At 46.7% G+C, this 20,379-nt stretch overlaps 1 protein-coding gene across 3 annotated transcripts in view; it reads right to left on the bottom strand.

Annotated features, from left to right (window-relative positions):
* Nucleotides 1-10,294: 10,294 nt before the first annotated feature.
* arhgef10la (Rho guanine nucleotide exchange factor (GEF) 10-like a) overlaps nucleotides 10,295-20,379 on the bottom strand; it is a 56,676-nt gene continuing 46,591 nt past the window's right edge. For 2 of the 3 annotated variants that reach the window (XM_049734071.2, XM_049734072.2), the window contains 6 exons: nucleotides 19,987-20,204; nucleotides 19,500-19,657; nucleotides 17,683-17,825; nucleotides 14,847-15,018; nucleotides 13,006-13,128; nucleotides 10,295-12,846 (listed from right to left, as the gene is read on the bottom strand). In XM_049734071.2, the coding sequence (XP_049590028.1) occupies nucleotides 12,296-12,846; nucleotides 13,006-13,128; nucleotides 14,847-15,018; nucleotides 17,683-17,825; nucleotides 19,500-19,657; nucleotides 19,987-20,204 (1,365 nt within the window). In that variant the 3' untranslated portion in view covers nucleotides 10,295-12,295. The remainder of the gene's footprint in view (nucleotides 12,847-13,005; nucleotides 13,129-14,846; nucleotides 15,019-17,682; nucleotides 17,826-19,499; nucleotides 19,658-19,986; nucleotides 20,205-20,379) is intronic. The other variant, XR_007484657.2, reaches the window with a different exon arrangement.

Genomic DNA, 20,379 nt, shown 5'->3' with positions numbered 1-20,379 from the left:
AGAAGCCCAATGGAGGCTACTACTGTATGCATCGCTCTCCGTTGTGAGCCATTAGCATGAGTGTGGTCTTTCTCAAAGGTGATCCAGATGAGGCCCATGGACCATTTAGCAGGACCTCCCACGGGGCTAATGGGCTCACGTCTCATCATTTACCCATATGGCCCGTCGCGTGTGGCGCCTTAGTACAATATTGAATATTCATAGGGTATTCACTTGATGAATTTGAAGACCCGTTAACATCTCCGAGAGGTGAAAGCCCTTGAACTAATGTATTAACGCTCTTTTATTGGAGCCCGCCATGGAGATAATTGATGTCATTGATGAAAGATCAATGATATGATCATAAATGATTACCCCAGACACACAATCAGATAGCAGGCCAAGTGTGACCTAGGTGTGACTTGAATATGTACGTGTGTGTAACACACAGTATTTTCCGCACTATAAGGCGCACTGGATTATAAGGCGCACCGTCATTTAATTTTTTTATTTTAGAAATTATTTCATATATAGGGCGCACCGGATTAAAAGGCGCATAGAATATAAGCTACTGCATCAAACGGGTTGACTAGGGTTGCGTTCTGCATTTATTATTTTTTTTTTATACCTGCTTGTTTGTTTGCTTTAGTTTCACTCTGGATGCGACAGTGCCGCTCAATAAATCACTTGAAGCTTGAATGCTACTTTCGGACTCCCGTATTCATTTTGAAAGGAGTTTGGCGCGCTGTTAACTTGTGTACACTTACACACGCAAGGGTAACAGCAAATCTTTAGCCTCCCCAATTAGCAGTGTGCCAACGTCTTCCTGTCACGGCAAGTCACCAACATCCTTTTATCCTCTCCTTCTCCACTCGTGGTGTAACGAGATCCTTTTCAGCTTCTAAATGTCACTCGCGCGACACCTCGGGCTGTCGTCTTCTGCAACTCGCACTCATCACTGAGAATTCAAAAGGATTAATTCAGCTGAATTCACTGCTGGGAAGCTTGTCCTGCTCTTCAAGCCATTTGTTCCGTAATAGACCGACCTCCTCCGCCTCCTACTCCTCTGAGCGGTCTGGGCCACTTATCTCCACTTTCAAATGCACTAGGCTTCACCAGAACTCACCGTGCCCTCTTGAATCATGTTAACTGTTTCCCCAATTCCCTTACGTGCTAGAATGATCATCACCAAAGCAACCCCAAAGTGCTGCCTTCCATCCTGAGACCATGTGACCATGTCAAAGTGTCCATGAGTAAGGCACTGAACTCCCAGTTGCTCCTAATGCATCATCAGTTGACCAATGAGGACTTTTCCGTTGAGTGTATTCTTGAAGGGTGAAAAGTGGTTATTGCCTTGAAATATGAGTGACCAGACTTTGACCTTTTTTTTTTGCTTTGCCAGGCAAGCGCAAAGTTAAGATGCAAACACAGTACGGGGAAAGCAAACTCAACTCAAGCAGTAGTAGGTGAACAATGTTTCAAAAGAGGCTAGATCAAGTGGACTGTCAAAGTCGACACAAATGAAAACCAATGTCTATTAACCCAACAATTCCTCTAGCGTAATGCTAACACATAATTGAAAACACCATTGATGGGCTAATGATTAGCACTGATAACCCTTTAAATATATTTTTTGGCTACTAGCTAAAATATTTCATTATCTGTGCTCAAGAACGTATACAAGTAGTTAATTTTTTGGGGATGGAGCTGTTGAAATAAAGTTTTCCACAAGATCCAACTTCGCTAACACGTATCTGTGCGTTTGACGGGAGAATCTGATCTATCTCGCTCAACTCATAATTGGTTTAGCGTTGTTTGCCTATTCAGCATAATTCAGCTGAAAGCAGTCGTATGCCGGCATTGCCAAGTGAAGCTGTCACAGCGCCGCTCGTATGTGAGACACACACACACACACACGCTTTGTAATCGGCTGCCTCCGCGGAAAGACAATGTACCTGTCAAGTCGCAGAAATGACTACACCCCGTCGTGCAGATGAGAATGCTGGCATCTGCAACATCTGCCATGATCTCCCGAATGAATCTACGCCTGGCTGACTTTTGGTGTCTTTGCAAAATGGAATTATGCTCCGCGAGAGCTCAGTGAGCTCAAGTCGAGCTCGGTCTGATACACACAGTGAGTCCATCTTGAAAGGCGAACGTATGCAATAGATTGGTGTCTTGCCTTTGGGTGATAAATAGAATGTTGGTATGATATTGTGTGTAACATTTGTCTTCTGATTAAGAGTCTAATGGATGTGTAAGGTTTTAAAGTCGGCTTTCGAGTTAGGCCGAGGCTTTAATTGAGGACGTTGGTTCGGACTTGAGCTTTATACAGGGGTTTAAATTCAATGTAAGTTTCGAGACAAGACTTCTATTGAAGTTCAAGGTTTCGACGCAAGTTTCAAATGAGGGTTGTAAGCCAAGGTTAGATTTTCAACTCGGGATATATCAAGTCAGTTCTATTGCGAAAGATTTGCAAAAGTGTCAGGCGTGGTTTAGGCTATTCAGAATAAGGTTTCAAGCCAGTAATAGGGTGTTAAATTAACATTACAAAACAGTGGTGGGCTTGAAACCCTCCTTTAAAATCCAGAGTTCTTTGTCAGAGCAAGAACTCTTCATTCTGAGACAATTTTGCTGACTCGTGACCATCTTATGTCACTTATTGCACTTTGTCATTCTATCAACAATGACTGTCACTGTCATCACATTTTGACATATTTGTCAAAAAAATGACATATTCATATCCAGGTGGCAGACAAGTATGACGCGGAGTGAAATGATCCTCGCGCTGGAAACACAAAGACTGTATATTGCCGAGTGTTATTATCTTGCATTTTGATGTATACGGTGAAGATGTGGGCCCGCCGCGCTTGTGCTGCTTAATGGGCTCTCGCAGCCTCTTGACTGTTCATAAATCAGACGTTCAGCTTTGGCACCATAACAAATGGAGTCATCTAGCAAAATGCGTGTATCCATGAATCTTGAGTGCGAATGTGCACGCAAAGAGCGAGCAGACAGAGAAGCCAAAGCCCGACCTGCAGTATTCGGCATGTCACCTTCTCCCGCTTTCACCTCCGCACGCTCAGGAACAGGATTATTATTATTATTGTTGCGAGGAAATCATTGTAGCTGCGCTGTGGTCGGTTTCTTTTCACATTTATTTATGTCATTGTGAAGGGGTGAGTGGGGTCAGCAGGCCACCAGATGGGGTCCAAAATGATGCAATTTTTAACTTTGGCTTAAAACCCCAAATCAAATCCTTAAGTCTCGATAGAAATCCTAACCTTGGTTTTGAAACGCTGTCTTGAATTAGGCAGTCGTGCTTTCGTGCCAACGCGTTGTCACATATTGATTGTTGTGCGCAAGGAAGAGGCTGCCTCGATGCCCAGGGAATGATTTGGACTGGACCAACATGGACTCTTCATCATGCTTGTTGCGGGGGAACAAAGAGTGCCACAAAAGCAGACAGAAGATGGGCGGCAGGAATGCAATTGATTTTCACTCTGTCTTGCGCCTTCAATTATTTAGTTTGAGACAAGCGAGTTTCCATCCTCCCCCGAGGGGCCGCTCAACTTAAGCGTGGCTGGTGTTTCCCGCACATTCTCCAATCAAGTGTTACATTCTGGTCTGAGAAGCTGCATGCATTGATTGACATCTCCGAGCTGTAATTTTCTGGCTCATTGTGTTGCTGCACCTTTTGTTTTCATATATTGTGTTATGCTGTGTGCATTGAAATAAAAAGGATCTTTCCTCACCGACTCCATCAAGTGGAGCTTGTAGGGCGCCGTCCCACTTGCTCCTCATCACTCTGGATTATCTTCTACAGTTGCACATTCCCATCTGAGGCGGCCCCATGGCAACGTCAGTACGTGTCAAAACGTCCACTCGGCCTGTCGGCTGCATGTCACATACTTTGGCCCAAACACACACACACGGACGGGAGTGTCGTCTCCATCCAGCGGCTGAAAGGAACAAGCTGCTTCTTGTCTCGACATGGGACCCAAAGTCTGGAAGTTGTTAAGAAGGAAAAAGATGTCAACTTGTCATTTTTAGTCCAGATGACGGAAGCCCGATGATTCTCACGTGTCATGTCACACAAAATCCCTTTTCAAAAGCAGGAGAGAAAAAAAACACTCAGGATTTGGGTTTCAGGCCACAGTGTCGAGTTTCCAGATTGGCATTCAAACCAGACTTACGGTTTCAATGAAGGATTTCAGGACAGGTTCAGTTTTGATTTGATTCGATTCAGGTTAAGGTTTAAGACGGTGCTTATAAGCCTCCTCTTTTTGAAGCGTAGGAGGAAAATGTGACTCATTGTGCCGCCTCTTTAAGTCAAGCAGAGTCTTTATAAATCTGCTTGCTTCTCTTTTTATCCTGCTGCCATTTAGCCACTGTGCGGAAAAGGTTACTGTGTCACGCAGTGCGGGACGGCGGCACGTGAAAGCATGAATAGCGCTGACAAGAACAGCCAATTATATTTGAACGAGACCTCTCTGGACAGCAGGTAGCACGCTGACACGGGATTTTGGAATAACGAGGACTTTGGTGAAACGTCACTTGTGATGGGCGTCAGACTGCGCCGAAAGGGGCCAGAGTGCTTCTGTCCCCTGCTGGCCTGCACTCGCACAATCTAACCAACTGACCCTGGATGTTTTCCAGTCAATTGGTTTATTTCTGTTACTCCGATTGACTGGCAAGGAAGAGCTGACCCAACCGGATGATTTTCTTTTTTTTCTTTTGCTCTGACAAAAATTGAGCATGGGCAGTGAACTCAACTCATCACAAAATCAGTGTCGACATCAATATGTTGCGATTCTGTTTCAAATATGCAAGCTGGCTGTTATCATTAAACACTGGCACATCTCAGTGATCGTTTGACACTTCTAGGGTGTGTTTCTGTACACTTGAAACAAATGAAGCGAGCCGTTGTCGACTTTGTTGTATCGGGTCGTGCGAAGCCACCAAGTGAACTCGATGTGAACTGCAGCTGTGAAATCCGCAAATAAGCGTGTGCTTCTTTAGGGTCGCGACCTTCCCAAGCCTTTTTTTTTTTGCCGTCCTCTTTCTTTCTCTTAGCACGTGCTCAGCAAATAATCCAAAGCCAGCCAGCGTGCCAGGTAATAAATTCTCCGCTGTGCTGTAAATCCACGCGGAAAGCCAGAGGAGAGGCGTGTCATTATCATCGCAAACACAAAGAGAGCGAGGGAGAGTTGCCTGCCGAGGTGGTTGTCCACGTCGGTGTTGGCGGGGTGGTTGCTTCATTTGCTCCCTCAATGGACAATCAGATGAGCACTTCATGAAATGGCCCTCACTAATAACGAGCCCGCGACAACCGCTGTGAGAAGTCGCAGAGGTGGCAGACAAGACGGCGTGCGGCCTCATTTGACTTACTAAAACCAGAAGAGAAATTCCATCGGCAATTTAGCGAAACATGGCAAATATGAGTTGGAGTGAATAAAAAAGATGTTTGCCAGTTAAAAAAAAATTTTTGGACAAAACCGTTTTGTCCAAAATATATATATTTTTAAACAACCCCTACTTCCTGGGTCAGTCCCATTTCAGCCTGAACCTTTTTACTGAAAATCGCCCTGGTGTGTCACCACTCTTCACGAAATCTGATTTTTACTTCATGTACAACACTTTGTAAGCAGCCGTGGTTGGTTATTTCTATAACGCAGGTCGAACGGAATCATTACGAGTCGAAAGAGCTCGTCAGTGATTTTGGCTGTGCTTTGATTGCGCTCGCTTTGAGGGCAGGTGTGCAGACAAAACATCCCATTTATGCCCCTCAGTCGCCTCTCGTGCAGCTCACACGGCGCCTTGGAAAACTCACCTCAACGTTAAAACCCTTACAATACTTAGAAAACCACATCCAAAAATCAGATCCAGTCTGTTTCCTTTGTTTGCTGCACGCTTACATCTGAATTTCCTCTCGCTGCTTTACATGTGAACAGACTTTTATGCAAATCAGAGAAAAAAATTCACCTTAAAAAAAAAAAAACAAGAATATTAAAGCTTTGCCCTCCACATTGTCCAAGCTTTGACAGACAAGTGTTTTTAATTAGTCTACCGGTGTGCAGCGAGGTCCGAAGCGGGCGCTAATGTGACTGTATAATTTAGCGCCATCGTACTACAAAGTGTGCAAATGAATTCTTCGTGTTGGGAATGTGCAAATGCCGATGCATGTATGCGATGAGGTCACGGAAGAGTTCTCTACATTCCGTACGCCGACCTTGAGATGAAAAGAAACGAAGGCGGCGCGCATCTCTTCATTATCTGCGGCAAAGATCAAACATACATACGATACACAAAAGCTCGAGCCTTGCGGGAACAAGTTATACCCTTGATAATATACGAGTATTAATCTCAGCATTTCTTTTTCATGGCGACATGAATTCAAATGATGTACGCTATTGTGATTCAATATCTACTTAGGGTTAGGGTCTTTTGCCAAGCAGGAAATACATCCAAATAAATAATGCAACAGTTATATTCTTTCAATGGGAGGAACAGGAATGAGCATTTTGACAGGCGTCTGTTTGATTGACAAATACCATCTGACACTCGGGACTCTCTATAACGTGCACGTTGAGTAAACAGTCAAGGAAAACTCAACTCAAATCAAGTTCCAAGCAGAAACGTTTTCACTAAAGTGTGACATGGCGGAGGCGGTGCCAGCGCCAATATTTCTCTTGCCGCTTTTGGGCCGCTTGCCCAGGTTTGGATGAAGCTTTGGCTGGCTGCTGCAACAGACTAACGCAAAGGCAACACTCCAGGTGCAACAAAGACCAGACCCTCGAGTCCCAAACTAACGTGGTCACTTGGTCTATCCGATACAAATGGTAGCAACATATTCATCTATCGCTAGACGTAACAAACTCAAGTTATTAATGAGAACAGTTCCCCCATAAGCGCCATCTTTCTCTAGCTGCGCCCTAGCGACTGGTAATGCTTCTTGTGTCGGCGGTGTTCTTTCTCATTCTCGCTACTTTTATTGGTTCCATCCATCCCGTTTGATTTCACAATCCCATTTGCCTTTGAATTCCCAAGCGTGCATGAGCATCACATCAAACGTTATGCTGGAAATGGATCTCTTCTTCATTGTTTTACTTCGGACAGCTTGATAGTGAATCGGTTTTCATTGATGGTGAGTGACGATTAGGCTGGGCCTCCAAAGGGACAACAATCAAGCTTTACAGTCTGCTTTGCGAGAATTAACTTCCGGACCCACCCGTGATCGGCGAAAATTCATTGGTTCAGACCAAGTGCCACCTACAAAAATACTTGGCGCTCTGCCACCATGATTCCCAGTGTACCGCCAAACACCCTCATCTAATTTTTATCACAATTCAGCAACTGCAAGAGCATTTTGACTAAAAATCACAAGTGTCACCGGATGCATTGATTCCCGATAGCTTCTAAGAAACTAAGGCTCTTAACTGCTCCCTGCCTGTGCATTTATTTTGATTAAGCGGCAAAATCAATCTTAATGAGCCTGTATGCGCATGAGTCGCCTTGTTTTCCCCCCCTTGACTTTGGTCTGCCGGATGCAACGTTAACAACACCGGAGACGTGGCAAAAGGCTCTCAAAGTGGTTTCTGAGAAATGCACACTGTCATCGTGAAGGAAAACTTGGCGAAATCTTGACTTTATAATCTGGGTTCCTTTAGCCGTCCTGGAATTCTGCTTTCTCCTTTTTGGTGCACTGACCCGCAAACCAAAAATCTCTGCAGCACGATTCAACGAGCTGAACGAGCAACTATGCAGCAAGTCAAAGAATGAAGGAGATTTTTGTGTGGGCTGAGTAGGAAGAACTTACATTTGCACAATTCTAAAGCCTCATCCTAGCCCTCACCCTAACCTCCCGGCCGTAACCCTAACCTCCCAGCTGTCAAGTCAAGTCAAGTCAAGTTTAGTTGTATAGCCCTAAATCACAAACAGTCTCACATAGACAAAAATTGACAATTATTCTCAAAGCATCCCCTGATCTTAAGCTCCCAAAAGGGCAAGGAAAAACTCAAAAACCCCTACCAGCTGTAACTCTAACCTCCGGGCCGTAACCCTATCCCTGACCCTAAACCTACTGTACTTGGTCATTTTCAAACAAAGCCCTTACAACACAAGGTCTTTTTTAAAGCCTTATGGCCGTTTTTATTTCAAATGCTATCCATGTCTCAAAGCCATACTTTGAGACTCTAACACTGACCATATCCAAAGTTTAAAATGACCATTTTAAACCAGTGCCCTTGAACCCCTACTTGAGCCCCCTTACCGTACAAGCTTAGAACCGTACTGTGAATAACTAACCATCATTCGCCGAAATGTAAACATTAAATGATGGCATCAGTACTTCTTGTAGCACAGCACCTGGACACACACAGGCACACACACACATACACACTCACTGAATGTCATTATACCAGCGGTGACCTCTCTTGAGTTCCACAAGATGACAATGTTATAAATATTTTAATAAGCTATACAGACAGCGTTGTGAATAAAACATAGATGACTTGAGGAAGAGAAAGGTCCATTGCGGTCTATTTCCCTGAGGGAGGTCCTTTTGGAAATATGCAGCCACTGATGCTGGTCTTCACACAAGACATTTTATCAGGTACCCTAATTTGAAAAATCTAATTTGGAACGCCAACCATTGTTTGAAACACCAAGTTGGAAAAGTTATTTTGAAATAAGGTATCGCTCTTGTGTGAACCCCTAACCTTAGTTTGAAAGCCTAATTTGAAACCTTGCTCCTAGTTCCTAATTCCGAAACCTTATTTGAAACCCTTATCCGCGCCATAGGTCTAAACACTAACTTTGGCTTGAGAGCTGAAAATAAAGACTTTCTTGAATCTCTAATGGATTTTTTTTTTAGCGTGAGTGCTTATTCCAAAGAAAATATGGCCTGCACCTGTGTCAGATGTTCCGGAGACAAAAGATCAGGAAGGCACCAGGCCCAGACGGCGTGTCACCCTCCTGCCTGAAAGTCTGTGCTGAACAACTGGCACCCACCTTTGCACGGATCTTCAACTCTTCCCTGGACCTGTGTGAGGTTCCCTCGTGCTTCAAGAGCTCCACCATTGTACTGGTAGCCAAGAAGCCCGCTATCACAGCTTTGAATGATTACAGACCTGTCGCCCTGACATCTGTGGTCATGAAATCCTTTGAGAGGTTGGTGTTGAACCACCTGAAGGACATTACGGGCCCCTTGCTCGACCCCCGACAGTTTGCCTACCGGGCAAACAGGTCGGTGGACAATGCGGTCAACGTGGGACTGCACGACATCCTGCAACACCTGGACACCCCAGTGACATATCCCAGGATCCTGATTGTGGACTTCAGCTCGGCGTTCAACACCATCGCTCCTGACATCCTCCACCAGAAGCTTGTCGAGCTCGCAGTGCCTGCCTCCAACTGTCAGTGGATCAACAGCTTCCTGACCAACAGGAGACAGCATGTGAGGCTGGGGACCATCACATCAGACACCCGGACCACCAACACTGGCACCCCCCAGGGGTGCGTCCTCTCCCCACTGCTCTTCTCTCGATACCAATGATTGCTCCTCAGGCAACTCTTCTGTGAAGCTCCTGAAGTATGCAGACAACACCACTCTCATCGGACTGATCCGGGATGGTGACGAGACTCCGTACAGACAGGAGGTGGAGCGGCTGGTCCACTGTTGAAGCCAAAACCACCTGGAGCTGAACCCGCTCAAGATTATGGCAATGACAGTGAACTTCAGGAGAGACCCTTCACCACTTTCACCTCTCACTAACCTCACTAATGATCTTCCCTCCACAGACACCTTCAAGTTCCTGGGATTCACAATCTCTCCGGACCTGAAATGGACCGGCCACATAGACTCTGCCCGGAAGAAGGCCCAGCAGAGGCTGTACTTTCTGAGACAGCTCAGGAATTTCAACTTGCCACAGGAGCTGCTGAAGACCTTCTATACTGCCATCATCCAGTCTATCCTCTGCACCTCCATTACTGTCTGGTTTGGATCGGCCATCAAACAAGACAAGCATTGACTGCAACGGACAATCGGGACCAACCTCCCATCTATCCAAGACTTGTACCTGCAATTAAAGTCTTACAAACATGCGTGAGGAAAAAAAAAAATCACACCATGTTAACAAGCCGCCGTAATTGCTCATAAAACAATAAGTTCATTACGGCGCCTGTAAAGGCTGAGGCGTCGTTTGCCGAACTGCGGGGATCCTTCGCTAAAAGTGCACAAATAATTTCACTTTGCGGTCAAATCGCAACTTGCAAAATGCATTTCATTACAAAAAAAACATTAATCGGACGACACTTTGGCATTAAACAACTTTAATGACACTCGTGCAGTGCCGCTTGCAGCTTTAATTATTTGCCGTAAGCACAGTGGGAAGAAAGAAGCACTTTCATCTTGCCATTCTTCATTTTCTTAGGCGTTCACATTTGGACTGAAACACATATTTTGCTGCCATGTGCATCAAAGTTGTTTTTAAGATACAAAATAGGATAGAAATGTAAGTATACCCACAAAAAAACCTCAGGATGCTATGAGGAAAAGACGTGACATTCTTATTTTCTCTATAGAACACACGCAAACTGCGTCATCTTCAATTAATTATGAGTATGACTTGTATGTACAGTACACACGAGGGGTTAGCAAAAAACACAGGTCAAAATACTTGCCAGGCATATGCCGACATAAGCGCATGGTTCAATGGTGGCACTCCGTGTTTGTTGGGCGATCATGCATATATTCATCTGCAGGAGTACAAACATGCAAAAGACGAAAGAGTTCGTTTCTCGCCACGAGGGCGTGGCGCCAAAGGTGCGTCCAGACGCTCGGCACATGCATTTCCATTTAGATGACAGCCGGCGAGGCAGCTTTGCGTCGGCTTCTCAGCGGAACGATTCCCGCCGATAGCTGGATGATGAAAGGATATGGTGGCAAGCCTCGCAAGGCGCCAAGGTTAAGTCAAGACTGGAGGCGGAGATGCAGAGCGGGGTAACCTTCGCTGTTAGTCGCCTTGTAGCAAAACCCGGATTTGGCTTCCGGCCGTGACGTCTCCTTCACCAGCATTTTGGTTTCCTGATGAAGTGATGATGAAATGGTTACGAATAATGAACTATAGAATAGTGGACCCCAACCAGGCCGCACAAGAAAGAATAAATAACATTACTCATGTTATGTTGTCAAAACGTCAATGCGCAATCTGTGATTACTTGATTTATTGATGCTTTCGACATTTAATTCTGATTTTAGAAGTTTTCTTCGCAAAAATTGTGGCTTCATCAAACACTGGTCCGTCAAATTATTGTCTGATAGTAATCCGATCCATGGTGCTAAAAAGGTTAGGGACCACTGCTCTAGTAAACCAGATGATGGACTGCAGAACATTGACATTTGAAAACATAGAACCCGTTGTTACGATAAACGTCACACTTTCGGGAGCAAAAAATAATATTTTTGGAGAAAAAAAGATTTTTTTCAGATGCATCACATTTATACAAGAAATGAAAGGAAAACATAGTCAGTACTTTGATATTAAAAGTTAATTTTTGAGAGGAATCTTATTTTTTTGGGGGGGGATAACTTTTAAGACAAAAATAGTCTCCCAATACACCTTCAATTTCGAACCATGATGACTTTTTTTTTTTTTACGGCAGCATCCTCATTTATCTCCCCCCAACTCCACCTTCATATAAATAACTTTCATTAGTTTGACACTGATGAACAAGTGCTACATGCTCCTAAAAAATAGTGGAAACAAATGTTAAAAAAAAGTAATCTTAAAAAATGTGCAACACAATTAAGCTCCTTTGTTTAGTGGTCATTGATTCACTTGTGCAAGCAGCTGCGATCACGAGGAGGGCATATCCCATGATGAGAAGAGCCGCCAATGATGCTAACATGCTAACGTGCTAACAAAGTGTTTTCAAAATGCGTCACAAAGGCTTGAGAAGAACAAAATGTCATGGAAAGCGCTTGGCATTGTTCTACTCCTGTCCTGCAGGTGGCGCTCATGCAGATTCCAAGCCGCTCGGCAACAGTCAAACATAGCCAGACAATTCTGCAATGTGTGCAGTCGGAAATGTACAAAACGTGCTTCCCTTGAGATCACAACAACCTTCATGACAGTTTGTGAGCATTTTACCTGTTTTGGTAGGACTGGCTATTATTATGGGACGAATCTGGGCCAATTTGACTCTCCGTGGACTGGCAAATGCTAAAAAGTGAGCTGAAGTGCTTCCCTTGTGTTCATCGCATACCATTCATCTATTTGAGAGTGCTGGAGGTTAAGTGTGTTGTAGTTCTAAGTTAGACAGTCAACGGCAGTTGCCAGACCAGAAGGACGTTCTCTGAGGAGTCCCCGGCTGTCCGGGGCCCGGCGGGCGCCCCCTCCCGCAGCCTGCGGAACCCCCGTCCCCCGGAGACGACGGCGGCCGACACCACCCTGTCTTTGGCCCTGGCGTCCTTCTCCGAGGGGCGCCCGCGCGCCCACGTCTCGGGGTCGTCACTGAGCTCGTAGATGGAGCCGTCCTCCACGCTGTGCTCCAAGGACTCCAGAGACGAGTCGGAGGCCTCGTCGGCCGCAGCCGTGAGCGGGCGTCCAGGCAGCCCTGAGGTGGAGCGCAGCTTGTATTGCAACAGGACGCCGCGGCCGCGACCACCGCCTCGCGGCCGGCCCTCGTCCGGGCGCTGCAGAGATTCCTGGGAGGAGGTGTCGCTGGGATCCTCGCCACCGCACGCCGAGTCAGGCCCGTCCTCCACCGAGTCCCTCTTCAGGAGGTCCGGAGACAAGGTGCCGCTGACAGCCGCCAGGAAGTCCACCGGCCCGCTGTGAGCGTTCAGCGAGATCCTGCCCTTTCCTGGAGGACGGCAACGCATTCCAATGAGGAGGCGTACTGCTTGTTATTTGAAAAATGCCCCGTCGCTGTATTATGGCAACGAGTGTTTTCGAAATACTGGACAATAATGTGTCATCTTGGGATCGGCCTCTTCTTGTGAAGCAATAGATTGGCAATGACCTGTTATTTTTGGTATTCCCTCCAGTTTGGGAACCGGCAGGGTGACGATGAGGCCTCGGGCGGTGCCGACCCACAAGAGTCCTTGACAGATGAGCAGGCTGGTGACTCGCATGTTCTCCTGACCTGGAACATCAAAAGCAGGAAAGCAAAGATGAAAAACAAACGCAACGGGGTGCACCTTGCTCCGCTGTGTCCTTGTGATTCAAACCGGATTCATCGGCAATAAATTACATGAAATTATTTCCACAAATACAAACAATGGAGCCGACAAAGGGATCGTTTTGCAATAGCATGGGCAGCAAAGCTGAGGCCAAATGACATCATCAAATGTTTGAAAGGTTGATGCTGCAACAGTCAAGGCATTTTACACAAGAGTATGCACCAGATTCAATTTATTCAAAGTACTCGAAGCTCTCCAATCGACAATGAAAAGGTTTGTGTTGGTTCCGGGCTCAAGCGGCAACCGCATCATCGGATGAGCATTTGTCTGATGTCTGCGTGTGTTCTGCTGCTCAACAAGATAATTGCGTACTCTTAACTCTATTATTATCTGCACGCTTTCAGGCAGCTAACAAAGGGCTGAAAAACATAGTTGCTACACGTTTTATTTTCAGCACTTCCTCCCGTCGGCTCCCATCGGGGCTTGGTTAGCTATCGATAGCGACGTCGGGCGTAATGCCTGTAATTGAACCGCAGCGAGGCTCGGATGACACTTTACATTTGTGAACATTTTTAGCGGCTCGCTCACAACATCGCTGTTCCTGCAAATGACAGAGCACTTGTTTGTCAAGCGAGCGTTTTGAACTTAGTCATGGCCCTCTTATGAGTATAAATTGCAAGGAGAAAATACCGCGTGAGCTGTGGTCAACAGCAGCTCTTAGCTTTGCGTCAACTAGCGGAGCCTCAGGACATCTCCCCGTCATACAAAGTGGAAGGAAGAGGCAGAAGGTTCATCAGGGGCAATGCGACAGAGTCCTTGAATAATAAGACGGTGATTGTTCAAATGTGACTTCAAAACATTCTCTGCGCTCTAAGAAATATTTGAAAAATTGCTAAGAGTACAAAGGGAATGGATTGAATATTTGCCATGCCGAATATGTAACCTCGGCACATAGACAATTGTCATTAGCCGACTTCAAGTTTGCTGTTGTTGCTATTCGCCACTTCTTGCCGCAACAACGGGCAAACTTTGCCATAAATATTTCATGGCCGAGGACCAGAGAAGGCACGCGGCGGGCTACGTGTGGCATCTTAAATGGACCGCAGCCAAAGAAAGGCTGGGAGCGGGAGGGCGAGCGGCACCGGGGTTGCCGAGAGGATTTACGGCCCGGCGGATGAGATGAAACGAGCCGACGGGAAAAAAGTAGGACAAACACGGAGCATCGCATTAACTCAAAGGAGGCGCGTGTTTGGAGATATAAGCAGCGGCGCACGGGAGGCGTGGATGCGTTCGGCAGGTGTTTGCACCGACGCCCCCGAGGAAGCCCTCGCGTCGGAGCTGCTGTTTCGTCTCTCCGGTGACTCTTTCATTCATATTAATCCCCCGGCTTTCACCCCCCGCGGCTGCGCCGTGTCCCGGCTGCTTATTTATTCATGTCGCTCCCCCACGTGTAGGAGCAAAAGGGGCGACTTGAACGAGATGAGAATAAGAAAACGGGCTTTTGATACCTGGACCTTCAGTTTTTGTGCCATCAAATTCAAATCGATATTTAGCCTACATGACAAAAACATTTAAATAAAATCCACCATACAAGATGTTAATTCGGAAATTGTTTTTGTCTCCTCATATGAGCGAGTACGAGAGGAGTCGTGAGCGAAAGTGAACGGCCGCATCTACTCACTGGTGTTGAGCAACGTGGAGCGCGTGGAGATGTTCATCTCCTGCAGCAGCTCCAAGGTCTCGGTGTGAAAGAGACGGATGGACGAGCCCTCGGAGAACGCCATCCACACGCCGCCGCCGGCCCGCGCCACGTGTGCCACGCTAACCATCGGGTCGGGATGAACCTCCACTTTCTGTAGCACACAGAAGTACTGTTAGAGAAAGAAACAAGTACAGCTTCACCCATGTTTGTTACTTGGTAGCAATCCCAAAGAAGAGTTCCTAGAAGCAGCAAGCACAGGGCACTTGACAATGCCCCGATCAGCCCTGAAATGGACCTTTCAAACCAAAGTGCCTCTTGAGATGTTTTTCTTCTTTTGTGTGGATCTACTCAAATAAATGGCCACCAAATTTCATGTTGCTTGATGAAAATGGTTCCCAGGGCTAAATTCTTGGAAAAGAAAAAACGACAATAAGTGTGTCTTCCAACCAAATGGTAGATTCGCCGTGTCTTCTACTTGTGATGGCTAATCCCACTAAACTTCATGTTGTCAACTCGCTCCCGGGGCAAAAATCTCGAGGCAAAGTTTGTCTTTGAAGGACTTTCGGAACTGCCTTAACATGAGCGTGTCGTCTTCTTCAAAGCAAAGTATGAAACTTTCTGTTCCTTCTCTAGCCCTGCTGTTGATGGACATGCCTACAAATGACTTTTGGGGCTGAATTTTCCCTCCAAAATCTTGAGTGTAAGTTTGCCTTTGAAAGACCCTGAAATGGCTGCCCTGAAGCAAAACGGCAGACCTTTTCTGGCATGGCTTCTTTTTGAGAAGTGCGTATAATAAATTGGAGGAGGGTGGGGGGGGGTGGGGGGGTGGGGGAGTATTCCAGGTTTTCTTTCCACGATCATGATGACACAAACAGTGAGCCTGCGACTGAAGTTTGCCTTTCCATTCTGCGGTTTAGCGCACATCCGACGGCATGTTTTTGCTTCATCTTAGCTCCTCCGGCGCACAGTCTCGTGGCACCGGTGTTTAATGAGCAGCTCAAAAACAAACGCAATTATCCTTATCGCGGCAACACAAGCAGCCCTCGCGGTCGGCGGCGTGACGAGGCCCGCTGTGGGGTGTCATCTCGGCGGCCGCACGGCTGTCAGTGCGCAATTAAGGGGGTGAAAAGGAGCGAGGCGAGATGAGAACGCCGACATCACGTGCGTGCCGCGTCGACGGGGATTAGCACCTGTTTGGGCGCCCTTGCCGGCGGGCGCTTCTTTGTTTCAAACGCCAGCTTTGATGTGTTTTCTCTTCTAATTGGCTATTCGGCAGTAGGCGGCGGCTCAGCTCGGGCTGCAGCTCGTCAAAAAAACAAAAACCTTGAAGTGCGCCGTGGAGACGATGGCTCGACCGGAGCCTTGGAGATGAAGAAAACGACTGACGGTGACTCCCGCACGGAGCCATTTGTAAAGACACAGGAAGCCGTCATTTTGCTGTCAACCGAATATTTGACACTCCCATTTGCGGTTGTCAGAGGGATTTTTTTAAATGAAGCTAGCCCCTAATTGGAATTATTCGTGTCCCTCAAATTGCTATCTCGGTCAAAGCTCATCAGCAACTTCAAGCGTGTGATAAGTTACAGCCACCACCCAAAACGCTTTCAGCATTCCGAGTGAAACCGTTTGTAAGACAGACAAAAAGCTTGTGGCTTTTCTCCGTTGCCTGGCAACAGAAGCTGTGTGAATGGCAGCAGTTTGCCTCCACCGAAATGTCCCTACCAGCGAGATGGCTTTCAATAGATGCCGAGCGTGTCCAATGTGAAGTAATACGGCGGCGAGCTTTGCGCAGACGAGGTGGTCAGTCAAGGTTGACGGCGGCCATATGTTCCTCTCCCGCCATCCGTCAGGGGCGGCACCTCTAAACGCTGCGACCGCAGACGCGACAACGGGTCTGAACAGCTCATTAGTTCTCGGTCACGGCGGCTGACAAGGTGTCCTCCGCTAGGGATGAGTCAAGTAATGGGAAGAGGAAGGAACGAGGTGTGGCAGTCACTATTGATCAGAGGCGGAGCGGCGGCAGACGTTCTGCTTTGTTAGCGTTTTCTCACCGCAGAGTAGCCAAAGACCTCCGTGGCCTGAGAAAATATCGTCTTTTTGAGGGAATCTAGCGCCAAGGCCAGTCCTGTTTTGCTAAGTGCAGAGCGTGCACGGGTTGACCCTTGACAACATCTAGGATGGAGGATGCTGATGGCTTTGGCGGCAATCCAGTTGTGAATGACTTCTTTCATTTCAAGGAAAATTTCAGCAAGGCATTTTGAGCTATGCTAGGCTAATCATAACCTTGTGTGTAATGTCGACATTCGCGTAGGGAGGTGAAAAAAGTAAAGATGATACGCGCCAGCGAGTCTCCGAGGCCCGTCGAATGATCCGTTTGACCGCCAATTCTGCCTGCCGCGAGGGCACATTAGTGAGGAAAACGAGGTTAGTTCAGGAGTAACCGGCGTTGAGCCGTTACGGCAGAGGAGAGCCGTCAGCTCGGCTCATTAAGTCCTCGGCTTGGAGGAGGGCAACTTCATCCAACCTGTCGAACTCCATCCAGACCGTTCTTTGGATGGGCCTTCTGGGTCATTACCATATCGAAGGACCCGTGACAAACGAACGTTTCACTCCAAGAAGAGCAAAGCAGCCCAAGGACATGATCAAGCCTCTTTCATGTTTCCTATAATATCACCTCCTTTTTTCCCCCCCGCATGAAATACAGTTTGGAGCTCATGAGACTTTCTAAAACTGAATTTATAGGACGCTCCACCGAATATTAGAATATCACGGAAAAACTGACCAGAGCAACGAGATGAAAAAGTGCTTTCATTACCCGAGTGTTGAGGCTGCCAATGTCAACCACCGTGACCGAGTTGCCGCAGCTCGCCCAAACCGAATCGTCCAGCACCAAGAGGGTCCGCACCGGATCTGAACCCAAGTTCACGCTTCTCCCGGAATCGGGATCCCAGAGATCATCTGGAAAATAATATGCAAATCATAAATATGACATGAGGGGCACACTGGTTGCCCCTCCCTGACAGACGCATTACTACTTTCCTATTAGCTTTCGGCAGCTTCTTGTGGCACAAAACATGCTAATAAATGAGTTGTGCCGAAATCAAATAGCTGAATTTGAACTCTGGCTCTGTGAATAAGCAAGACAAAGAAATCAGTGTAGTCGAACTACTTCCCGTTTGGCAACGATCCAATCATATAAAAGGAGACTGTGGATTGTTTCAGCTTCATGTTGCATTCATTAGTATCGCTTTTTAAATTTCATCTGTGTATGTAATGGATACAAGTTAGCAAGTTAACGAGCATCATATCTGCCAGCCAGTGTCCGGTGATTTCATGCTGAAGTGAGTTTTGTTAAGCAATGACGCACTGCCCTTTTAATTTTGCGGAATCGAGTACGTGAGAGCGCTTTCACTTTGATCCCCGTCTTGGTCGCCACCTCTCTGACGTTTCGCTTGGCCGCAAGCGAAGAAAGTGGACCTTTCCCTCCTTTGAGGATTAATCACGAGGCACGCTTTAGCTGCTGCCACCGAGGCGCCTGATGATAAATTGAATTACATAAGCGTTTCCGACGCAGCGCATCAATGAAGTCAAATTAGAGAGCGGGCCGCAACCGGCCATTTAATTAACATTTGGAGTTGTTTATTTCTGTCTTTCATTGCATTACAATGCCTTTTGACTCAAGCAGGTTAATTGCTTGGCGTAATGAAAAGGTCACTTTTGCCACCTTTCGTGAGAAAAAAAAAAAAATCCACTCAGAGAAGCGAAACCCCGGCGAAGTGGCACATCGGCGAGCGAGCCTCGTCCATGTTTTAAAATAGCTGCGGTGTTCAATTTGAATTTTGCATTTTCACTATGGAGGGCTAATTGTGGGGCACGATGTAAAGGTCATTTTGCCCACTTGTAGGAAAAAAAATAAAAATTATAGATATGCGCAAAGCCCTCCAGTCAATGTCGGCCATGAATCTTTAACAGAGGCGCCTCCCGAGTCTTGCGTCTTGCCTTTTGATAGGCCAAACTACAAACATTCCATCCTCCATGTAATTAATCATCCTTGTTTTTGCTGGGGGTGCAGCGGGGACCTGTTTGCCACGATATCGCATTTCCAGGTATGGAGGAGATGTTGCTGCCGCGAGGGCGGGACGCCTTACTGCACCTGACATGTTTGGCGCATGCTGCTGTTTTTGCACTGACAAAAACAATGCAAAGGGAAAGGTGCTCTGCCGCTGATTTAGTGAGACGAGCCTCATTTTTGGCAGGTAACATACGAGCGGCAGATTGTAAAAAAAAAAAATATGTGATGAAATTCTTTCAGGCTATGGGTTACTTCCAGTAGTTGTGTTGATTTCTATTGTCCCAGATGACAGCTATCTGGCAAAAGTAGCGAGAGGAATTATGATGTTAATTATATGATTGATCGATGGGGCCGTTGAGGTTTTTTTTTTGCATTAATTATCGTAGTTTAGTTTTATTTGTTTTGTGCCAGATGGCAGCTATCCTGAAGAAGCGCTTGCATTAAAATATGCTAGAGCAAGCTGCAGTGGCAACCTTTTGTTCATTCCTATTGCGCAACGTGGACGCTAGTAAGTGTCAAGCCGATCGACCGCGTTCGATTCATTGCCGAGGAAAACTTACCGCTGTTTCTCCTGCCGTAAACCATCAAGGTGCCGTCACGTAGGCCCGCAAACAGGAAGCAAGGCGAGTGTTTCAGGCACAGCACCGGGCAGCCCCGAGGGGTGCTGAGGCTCAAGAGGCACTGAGCTGCAGTGTCCGCACTGCCGTACACCAGAATTCTGGAGAGCGACAAAATCAGGTGTAGTGAGGAGGGAACAGTGTTAAAAGAACAGAAATCAAAAGGTGCATCGCCTCTACCAACAGGACGAAAGCGGAACTGCATTGCGCGTTTACGATTGCTAGCCTCCTCGGTGTTATTCCGTAACTGAATATACAGCAGGGGCGTGCAATCAATTTCCAAAAGCGAGAAAATAAAATTGTGTTTAGGGCTGCAGCTATTGAATATTTTACGTATTCTTCCGATCACTCCGCCGATTAATCGTATAAAAATAGATTTAGCATGATTAAACAACAATGGGAATAAGTGCGCATGAATTTGTCATCTCACCGTCCATCATCTAATCCGACACAGATGCTGGCGCCGTTCCCTGACGGGACTTTGTGAGCCATGACCTCCGCCTCCTCAGAGGGAGATGCTTCCGGCACGTATTCCAGACAACGGACGGCGGAGCCCACTTGCAGACTCTTGACGGCCCTCGGCACAGGCCTGTTGAGGGAGAATATCTCAATCTGGCCCTGAGAGGCTTCCTCCCCACCGGAGGCCACCTGCGGGGAGAAAAGAGCCTGCTTGAAAAAGATCTAATTTTGAGACACAGTAAAAAGGAAGAGAAGTTGTTTCATGTGGACCGCAACACCCTCACAAAAATTGAAGTGAAGATAAAATCTGTGAGTGGTGGCATGAAAATAAAGAGCTATTTAGTTATTATACAGTTCATGCTAC

This window comes from Syngnathus scovelli, chromosome 11, assembly GCF_024217435.2.
Source record: "Syngnathus scovelli strain Florida chromosome 11, RoL_Ssco_1.2, whole genome shotgun sequence".
Lineage (NCBI taxonomy): Eukaryota > Metazoa > Chordata > Actinopteri > Syngnathiformes > Syngnathidae > Syngnathus > Syngnathus scovelli.
This window is presented reverse-complemented; position numbering and strand designations above follow the sequence as displayed.